Genomic DNA, 10,425 nt, shown 5'->3' with positions numbered 1-10,425 from the left:
TCCTTCTAAAATACACATGAATTTGTTCGTCTAGAGCCTAAAAAAGGGTCCTAGATCGTATCTACTTAAGCTTTGCGTCACTAACTTAACCCCACCCCCGTCTCCCGGGGCAACGGCAACAGCCTGAGCAGGAAGTCCTTGCAGCCGACTGAACAGACCACAAACTAGCTGCTTTTTCTTAAACTCGGTGCTTTAGAAAGTGCTTGTTTGGACTCAGTATAGCAACAACACTCTAACAATCACAGAAATAACCACACGTTTACAGTAATCACCGAGGAGGCGGAAATAACCCCTAAAGTCCACTGAAACGCGTCTGTTGTTTATTTAAAGGGGACACGCCCCCCTCCTCGCTTGCCCAAACCACGTGACCGGCTCCCAGGAAGGGTCTTGACACGGCGCCTCTCGGTTCGTGAAGCTTCTCCGCTGTCATTCTGCACTCCCTCCAACACGGTGCGTTATTGATTAGCTATAATGAAGTTGCTCGTATGTCCGCCCCTTGCTGAATGCTCTCTGGGTTTTACTGTAGTTTGTATGGGACCGGCTCTGCCGCGTTTCTGTGCGCTCTGGCCCTGCAGCAGCGGCGGTTAGCTCTGTCGTTTGCAGCTAGTCGGACCTGTTTGTTTGGTTCCCCGAGCTTTGCTGTCTCTTCACTGCAGACATGTCGGCGCGCAGAGTGGCCCTCGTCACCGGTTCTAACAAGGGCATCGGTCTGGCTGTGGTCCGGGCTCTGTGTAAGCAGTTTGACGGTGATGTGTTTCTGACATCGCGGGACGTGGGCCGGGGGCAGGCTGCGGTGGAGGGGCTGAAGGGGGAGGGACTGTCGCCTCTCTTCCACCAGTTGGACATCAACGACCCGGCCAGCATCCGCGCCGCGCGGGACTTCTTCAAGGCGCAGTACGGAGGCGTGGACGTGCTCGTCAACAACGCGGGGATCGCGTTCAAAAGTAACTGACCGCACTTCTCACCCAACGTCGCACAGACGTTGGAGTTTAGCTAGTTGACATGTAGAAGTCGTGCTGATGTCAAACCCCAGCGTTGTACAGACGTTGCATTTTGGTTGGGAATCAAATCAGAATCAAATCTATCAAAAAAAAACAACAACGTTGGGTTGACATGAAGCTCCAACATTAGACAGATGTTGGATTTTGGTTACCTACAACATATCAACTGACAATCATCTAACAATGTTCTGGTTTACGTTCATATGAAGTTTAGCAGACGGCGGGTTTTGTTCTTATTCTAAATCAAATTGGCATTACCCAACGTCATGACCTACATTCACCCGGATAACGTCTATTGGCAATCGGCTGGACAGGGTCAGATAGACCAGTGGTCATCTGTTCTGCACCTGTAGGGCTACCTTCCTGCAGAATTGAGCTCCAACTGTAATCAACCCCACCAGATCCGTCTAATGACTTTTGCATCTGCATCAGAGCATCTAACAACGAATTCTGGTTTGAATGATGGATTTTAGCAGAACATCATCTGAAACTGAATTTAACAGCTAACTTTACATCTGTGCCATTTAGCAGATACTCTTATCCAGAGCAATCAACAGAAGTGCTTCACTGTCTACTATCCCTAGCTAGTGTCAGTTGACTAGAGTTCAGAAATGGCCCTAAACTTGGAAACTGTACAAGTACAGAAGACAGTATGGATGCCTAAATACAGACAAGTCAAGTCAAGTCAAGTCAAGTCAAGTCAAGTGGGTTTTATTGTCATTTCAACTACATACAGAGTACACAGTGAAACGAAACAACGTTCCTCCAGGACCATAGTGCAACATAGACAGTGCATACAAGACACAAGTGCAACACAAACAAACAAGTGCGGACAGACAACACAACACAGTACAGACAGAGAATAATAAATAATTGCCGGTAGTGTGCAAATTGTGCAATGTGTAATAAATAGAGTCCAGTGAGGTAGTAAGTTATTAGTGCAAATGCTTTGTGCAAAAATGCTTCCCATTTTATCTGGGGTAAATGGTTGGAGAGAGAGAGAGAGGGAGAGTGTGCATGTAACAGAAAAGACGATGCACAGTACTCAACAGATAGATACAGTATATACACTACAGTGTGCCCAAATGGCAGTGGAATCAAGCAAGGCTTGAGCCTAAAACTTAAGCCTTTAATAAATGCAAAATCATTGCTTAAAAAGCCAGGGGTCACTACGTTTTTATTTAAATGCATTTATATTTAATCCAGTTCAGTGTTAAAACTGATGATAAATAACACTGAAATATACCCTTCTGTCAGTCAGAACCTTTTAAAATGAGATATACCTTTCAACATATTTAAAACACTATAATATCAAATTAAAATAAACTAAAAGGAAAATGAACTTTATTGACTCATTTACTGACTGGTCAACAACCCTGTTATCACTGTGTCAACCCTGTTACTTATACATATTTAAGGAAATAATATATGTTACTAACATTTACAAAAATGTTTATATACTAAATATTAAAGAGGAATATGAAGGAATTAGGTCTGTAAAAAATATTTCTTTTTTAGAACACAAACAGATTTAATGACAAATTCTTTAAAAAAATTATGGATATAATATAAAATATCACTATAAAACATTTTCACAGTTTCAACCCATAATTACATTTTAGATGCTCAACTTTAAATGCAGATTTGTGCCATTATTAATGAGCTGATTCTAACATGTGAATCCTGCAGAAAGGTAGAGGTAGAGAAGGGCTGGTGACTCCTGACATTGACATCAGACTGTGGCTTTTGAATCCAGTCTTTTGTCCTGAATTTTACAGTCACTTGGTAACCAACCAGTTATAGCAACAGTTTAATTAATTACCAGAAATGACAGTATTGTATTTAAAATCTAGACTCAATGTCAAAGTTGAAGATCTCTGCTTTAGATCATTGCTTCTGGTCCTGGAGGGTCAGTGTCCAGCAATGTTCATTATTAACCATTTGAGAATTAACCACTTGCATGGTTTGTGTCCTTCTTTCTGACAGTGGCAGACACAACGCCCTTTGGGACCCAAGCTGAGGTGACACTAAAGACCAATTTTTTTGCCACCAGAGACATGTGCAATGAGTTCATCCCCATCATCAAATCAGGCGGTAAGTCACGAAGACAAATATATGCTTTGGTTAGGAGCATAGAAATAGAAGGATACAGTTGAATAGAGGACAGACTGGTAGAAGAGTGAATACAAGAAAGGTGTTTTTGTCCAGCAGAGGGCCCCTGGAGGTCCTGGAGGGCTGTATTCTTGCACAGTGTTGTCAGTGTTTTCACCTTACCAGTAAAATCAGCAAACTGCTAGATTCTGGCTCTCTGCTTCCCACTCCTGCCAGAAACTACAAACCTCCACAAGCCAAACATTTAAATGACTGGTACAGATTAGTATTTGGTCCTCTTAGCATAGTTTCTCCTAATTCATACATTTTAGTTCTGCTTCTCAGTTTGGTCAACAACACTTGAGTCGACTCAAAAACATTAGTAAATGAGATGCAGCTGTAATACTTAAAGTTCACTGTTTGTTCCCATATGCAGGTTAGGACTCCACCTGTTGCATGGGGGATGCCTTCCTGTTCTCATTTATGACTTATGATCTCCCCTCTTTTGACAAGCAGGAAGTTAGACAGTTGGGCCACTTAAAATCTGTGTTTGCATGTACAAATCTGATAAGATAAGATAATCCTTTTTTAGTCCCGCAGTGGGGAAATTCTCAGTGTCACAGCAGAAAGGGATAGCAAGACACTCAGTTACAAAAATGTAGATAAATAAATAATTTACACTATATCTGTGTTCAAGAAAGAACGGAAAGTACATTTACTCAGAACTGTGTTTTCATCTAGTGTAATTTCACAGCACTAGAGTGGCCCCACTGTCTAACTGCTGATCTTAGAGGGTGAGGAGATAAGTTCATAAGTTCAAATCCCAGCAAGGGCTCATCATCTTCAAATGCCTCCCAGTCTGTGATAGATGTGATAGAAGATGTACTAATCTGCAGATGGGAATAAACAGAAAACAAATTGAGGGGGAGGAGTCACAGACTAAACATCTTAAGTAAATACTTTTTACAATTTTAAGTCTTCTTACACCTTTGTCCTGGTCCCTTATCACAGGCAGAGTGGTAAACGTTTCCAGTGTGATGGGGTCCATCGCCCTGGGCCGTTGCAGCTCTGACCTCCAGGCCCGTTTCCGCAGCAACAACATCACTGAGGAGGAGCTGGTGGGGCTGATGAAGCGATTCGTGAAGGAAGCTCAGGAGGGCGTCCACACCCAAAGAGGCTGGCCAGACACCGCATACGGGGTATCCAAGACAGGCCTGACCACCCTGACCAGGATCCAGGCCAGGAAGTTGACAGCGGAGAGACCAGGCGACGGAATCCTCTTTAATGCCTGCTGTCCAGGTTGGGTCAGGACAGACATGGCAGGGCCCAACGCAACAAAGTCACCAGATGAGGGTGCCATCACTCTAGTGTATCTCGCTCTGCTGCCACCTGGTGCCAAAGAGCCCCACGGGCAGTTTGTGTCTGAGAAACAGGTCCAGGCTTGGTGAGGAAAAAAAGGGAGTGTGTGTTTGTGTCCCAAATGGATTCCTATTGTACCTATTGTACTTACACTATTTGCATGTAGAAGGTACTTATGTGCGCTATATAGGGAGTAAGACTCTTTGTGACTCTTTGTTCAGTTTATGGATTCATGCATAGAAGGGCAACTTGTCAAAAATGAATTATTAATAAAATGGCATTACATTGTTATGATTAAGATTCTGTTAAATTAAATATATTAATTTTTTAAATGATGTTATTATAATGATGATGATCTTATTTTGCTCACAAGTACAATGTTCTAATTAGACTTGATTGGTGCCAGTAGAATAGGACTCTCTGGAGTAGATAAACATGAACCTGTTGGTACCATGTCTAATGCCTGGCATAGGCTAGAGGGGTATAAAGCCTCCTAGCTTTGAGAGCTGTGGAGCTGTGTTCTCTGGAATAATTATGGTGGTCTGTAAAATACTACAGATATTGTGGCTGAATGCAATCAAATCCTCACAGCAGTACATGTACTAGATCCCCATTGTGCTGCCATCTGAAGGCATCCTGTGGTATTTGGCACCAAGACATTAGTTAGCAGCAGGCCCTGTAAGTCCTGTAAGTTGTGAGGTGGGGCCTCTATGGGTTGCATCAATGAGACTTAGGTGCCAAAGACCCAAAAGATACTTTTATGGACCACTTTTGGTCAGTACTGACCACTGCATGCCAGGAACACCCCACCAGACCTGCCTGATGTTTTGGAGATGCTTTGACCCAGTCGCCTAGTGTTCACAGTTTTTTGGTATTTGTCAAAGTGTCTCAGATTCTTTCGCCTGTTTTTAACACTTTAAGAACTGACTGTTCACTTGCTGCCTAATATATCCCACCCCTTGACAGATGCCACTGTAGGTGAAGATGATCCATAATTTTTACATCCCACATCACTATAAAGCCAGTGCTAGCTAACCAGTGAAATGTGTCAAAAATACATAACGTATGCAAACCTTTATCACAGTAACTTTCTCACGGAATGATGACCTTTAAGAACCTGAGACCAAAAAAGCATAATAACATACACATAAGGCATGCTGCTCTCCTACACAGCCTTCAGCCTCCAAGTTCCAAACCGAGCACTACTAAAATCTCCATTCAAGAATCTAAGATTAGACCAAAGACTCAAGCAAATACTCCCAAAGATGGCTGAGCTAAAGAGATACATAGACTGAAAAGGGAGCCAGATCCTTCTTGTGTATTATAGGTCTATGAAATGGGAAACCAAATAAATGTGTTATGTAAACATTATTATGGTTTCTTATATTTATGCTATAACATATTTCTTATATCCGCAAACTAAGCTACAAAAACTGCCATGGTTTTCCCAACTATTAAGACGATTAGTTATCCCTGCCCATTCAGCCTACACTGAAAAAACATTTTTTACACATAGTAAATGTATTAATGTAACTTATATATTCATGTTGAATCACAATTTAACGTACAGCAGTACAACCTAAAGTGATAACTAAGTGATAAGGCCGTCTGTAGAGTTATTAAATGTTAAGAATAATTCAATGCTGTGCTGATGTGCAGAAAATGCATCACCAGGGACTCCCAAAGGGTCTTAACATGCAAAAGAGTGGCTTAATTTTCTATACAGTTATATACAATATTTCAGCAGCACTGGCCAAATTATATACACAATCTGGACAAAAGTATTGGGACACCTGCTCATTCATTGTTTCATTGTTTGCAGTAAGGATTTGATTGCATTCAATGACAAGTCATTAGTGAGGTCAAGATGTTGTATGATCACAACATTAGATTAGATGGAGCCCCAACCATCATTCCAGAGAACAAAATTCCATTGATTGATGCCAGTGTAGATACTTCATCTGTCAGTGGTGCTAATGTTATGGCTGATCGGTGCATACACATGCACATGCAAAAAAGCAGTAACCAGACATGTGAAAGAGATGAGGTTGCACTATTGAAAGCTTCAAGTTTGAAAAGCCAGAATTCCCAGTTCCCCTAAATGCAGCATTGATCCATCTGTATAACTTTTAACAATGGGGTTCGAGAGCACAGGGGGCAAAGCACTACAATAAATGCCTTACGTTCCTTTTATTATTTCTTATTCTTTGACTTCCTCTCACCCACTGGGCACTTGGTTTACATTATATATGATTAACACAGAGACCCTTTCTTGAGCATAATTTATTGTGTGGACTGGTACTACTCTAGTTCAATAGCAGGACCCTCCATCCCATCCTCCCAGCAAGGTCACAGAGAAAAATATGGGGAGGATTCCTTTCTCAAGCTTCAGGATTCATCCCATGTACTCCCCAAAGATAATGGATTCTGACCTTGAGTGTCTGAGGTTTAGTTCCAAAGGATAAACAACACAGTGCAATCTTTGAAAATGATGGTGCTCCATCCAAACATTTTGGGATTAGCCACTAACACTCTTGAAGCTGAATGCGATCAAATCCTCCCAGAAATGCTCCAAAATGTTAAAAAGCTTTATCTGGACAGTAGAGGCAGTTACTCCAGCACTCTTTTAAATACATTTGATTTCCGAAGTGTCCAAATACTTTTGTCAATTTGATGTAGCTTTCAAGCATGCATATCTCTTATTAAATTCTCGTGTTTTCTGTTATTGGTTTTAAACGAGGATTTGAGGGACCTCTCTGTGCCCTTTTAACTAAACTGTTGGGCCAGTGGATCTCCCCCTTCCCTTAGGAATGGACAAACAAGGGTCTCTAAGTAAGCCAATTTATAAATAGGAGAAATGTTATGTTATTGTGTGTGCCTGCCAAGTACATATCTATGGCTTGCAAGGCTGAAGTGGCTTGATCATGCCTTAGCTGTATAGAAACGATATGAAGAAAGGCATAGAGAAATAGCCGAACACGGCCTTGGTCGTGACATGATAAATGGGTACACGTAGTTCAAGTTCAAGTTCAAGTGTATTTATACAGCGCAACAGATGTCATAAAGCAGCTTTACAGAGATCCGGCCCTGAGCCTTAAGCGAGACAGTGGCAAGAAAATACTCCCTTAGAGCAGGAGGAAAAAACCTGGGGAGGAACCAAGACTCAAAAGGGAAACCGGTCCTCCTCTGGAAGGAGTAGGGGGATTCATGCAATGGAGAAAATGTAGAAATCAATTTCATTTTTCTACCACAAAAGTCCTTAAAAGTGGGGGAAGGTGGTCCATATGAGCCCAAGAGGCCTCTGAACCACAATGCAAAGTCCTTCTTTGGCCAACCCAAGGAGCCTGCATGCCACAATGCTTACTTAGCGGCAGGCCTGGAGAGCCTCCAAGACATAGTCATAGTCTACCAAAAGTGGTCCAAAGAAGGACAACTAATGAACTTGCAACAGGGTCATGAGCACCTAAGGATCACCCAAGGAGGACCACCTCACAACATATGGGACTTCTTGATGCCAGATACAACAGGGCACCTTCATGGGGTCTTTTGACCCTATAGCTCAACAGGGCAGAGCTGTTTTGGCAGGACGAAAGTTACCTACACAATAATAGTCAGGTGGTATTAATGTTGTGGCTGATCAGTGTACTGTGCAGGACCAGAGCACAATGCAGATGTGCTGTATTAGAAACGACTGTGCTGAAGCCCTGTAAAGCTATGCTCCTGTAAAGTTATGCTCCACAGTAAAACTGTTACTCTGCCCTGAGATGTCATTGGTTCGCGCTTCCAGTCCGACAGCCTGCTAGTGTGCTGAAGGTCAACCAAACCCAGAGTGATATGCAACCATCTTCACCTCAGAAGAACAGGCTGGCTCTATATAAGTATGACAGAGGCCACAGCTACCCTAGGGATCTTTCAGGATTAGGGTTGACTGAAGGTGTCTAGTTTCACTCTTTGGCAGCTGTATACTGTGTGTGTGTGTGTATGTGTGTGTGTGTGTGTGTGGTTGTGACAGTCTAATCACGACAGGAAGAATTCAAGAACCTTTCAGTATTTTATGAAATAATGTTGCATATACGTTACGGGGTGGAGTGTGTAATGTAATTAAAGGCCCTGAGTGGGATGGACCCCTTTTATCTGATTCTTTCCAACAAGGCTGCTCAGTAAAGAAGCTGAATGCTGAACATTCAGACATCTCCAGCCTTTTTAACCCCTCTAATGAACTTTCCACTTACACTTATCATGCCATTTCACCTCCAAGGTCAAGGCATGCCCTTCAAAATATCTGGGGCATTTAACTAACCTTTAAAAATGTTTAAATATGCACAATAATAAGAATCATATCAGCTGCTGTAAACATAAAATACATGAAGTAACACTGTTCACATTTCAATATTGTTTTAACATACCAGTAACTTCTCAGTATGAAAACTAAGACACATGTATCCATATAAAAGAGCAAGATTTCCCTCCCTCCCTGCATAGTACCTCATAAAAAGAGATGTCAACAACACGAAGAAGGAAGAAAAACTTTTCATTTAATTCCAGTATTAATTCCCTATGTAGAGTAAAACATTATATATGTTTGTAATAATTCCAGTGCACAATATAGGTAGTAATTAGGTATCTGAGACTCAGCCAGAAACATGAGTGCTTTGGGACATCAGTGCCCGTCACAATGAGCACACTAAAAATAGAGCTGTCAAGAATCTTCAGCTTGGAGAGCGTTTTCAAAAAGCTTTGTTTTCAGTGAGCAAAACTGCATTTGTGTGTGACTGGGAGGCCAAAACACAAGCAGAAAAACAGATCCATTATGTGTGCATGGGGCCTAAGCTGCAACAATTCCATTGTGCCAATTCAGTCTACCACAGTTTAGCCACTCCCATCAGTGATAAGTAGTGTTTAAGACCAGGCAGCCTTTTTAAATTAGACAATTCAAGGAAGCCAGTCAGAACTAATGAATTATTTGAAAAATATACCTGAATCCACCCCAAAACCTGTGATTTTGTTAAGCCTCCTCCGGCTTAAGTTGTTTAACTTGTTTAATGCAGAAAGGCTTATTACACTTAGCAGAAAGGCTTATTATTTAGTAACTACAGGGAGTTCTGTACAAACTGGTGGAGCTATTCTTTGGTAATAGACGTTTGTAGTTCTGGTGGTCCATAGGCTTTTTAAGGGGTTTATTATAAGACAAAAAAAATAGGTAATATAAACATGAACTCATCCTGTTCTTAGTGCATAAATCCATCCAAGCAAGTGACCTCCAGTGGCGAACCTGCTAGGTGTGGGCCTTATGTGCTTTTACCTAAAGTTCATTTGATGAAAGCTAACCTCTGTAAACCACTGTTTTATGACATTATTTTAACCTAAAAAAGTATCAAGATAGCAAGATACACTATATGGACAGAAGTATTGGGACACCTTCTCATTCATTGTTTCCTCCTAAATCAAGAGTGTTAAGAAAAGAGTTTATCCTGCTTTTGTCAGCGTTACTATCTCTACTGTCCATGGGCAAGGTTTTCTACAATGATTTTGGATCATTGCTGTGAGGGTCTGATTGCATTCAGCAACAAGAGCATTAGTCATGTGGTCATGATGTTGGATGATCACCTCCCCACCTCACCCCCTACTCCCCACCTCATCCCCTACTCCCCAACTCATCCCAAAAGTATTGGTTCCACCATTCCAGGAAACACATTTGCACTGCTCCATAGCTCAATGTCGGGGCTTAAAACCCCTCTGGGCCTGGAATTAGACCCGGTGCCAATAGGTTCATGTTTGTCTGCTCCAGAGAGTCCTGCTCTGTTGCTGATACTTATCTACTGTGACAAGACAGGCTGTGTTAGCAATCTGTGCATCTTAAAGGAGCTGAATGCATTCATTAGAAAGGGTGTCCACAAACATTTGGACATGTAGTGGATTTAGGTTTCAAAAGGAGGGAAAGGCATCCCCAAACTAACCGCCCATAAACGAGTGA

At 41.9% G+C, this 10,425-nt stretch overlaps 1 protein-coding gene across 1 annotated transcript; it reads left to right on the top strand.

Annotated features, from left to right (window-relative positions):
* Positions 1-41: 41 nt before the first annotated feature.
* On the top strand, positions 42-6,644 carry cbr1 (carbonyl reductase 1). Its single transcript, XM_072657810.1, has 4 exons — positions 42-450; positions 657-944; positions 2,988-3,095; positions 4,104-6,644. The coding sequence occupies exons 2-4, from the start codon at positions 659-661 to the stop codon at positions 4,538-4,540; spliced, it is 831 nt and encodes a 276-aa protein (XP_072513911.1). The 5' UTR covers positions 42-450; positions 657-658; the 3' UTR covers positions 4,541-6,644.
* Positions 6,645-10,425: the final 3,781 nt, after the last annotated feature.

Source organism: Salminus brasiliensis, chromosome 15, assembly GCF_030463535.1.
Source record: "Salminus brasiliensis chromosome 15, fSalBra1.hap2, whole genome shotgun sequence".
NCBI lineage: Eukaryota > Metazoa > Chordata > Actinopteri > Characiformes > Bryconidae > Salminus > Salminus brasiliensis.
This window is presented reverse-complemented; position numbering and strand designations above follow the sequence as displayed.

What these genes read in the sequence shown, in the direction of transcription:
- cbr1 (XM_072657810.1), top strand. Translation starts at nt 659, where the DNA reads ATGTCGGCGCGCAGAGTGGCCCTCGTCACCGGTTCTAACAAGGGCATC. An exon ending in CGCGGGGATCGCGTTCAAAA is followed by an intron (nt 945 to 2,987) that starts GTAACTGACCGC and finishes TCTTTCTGACAG; the next exon opens with TGGCAGACACAACGCCCTTT. An exon ending in CCCCATCATCAAATCAGGCG is followed by an intron (nt 3,096 to 4,103) that starts GTAAGTCACGAA and finishes CCCTTATCACAG; the next exon opens with GCAGAGTGGTAAACGTTTCC.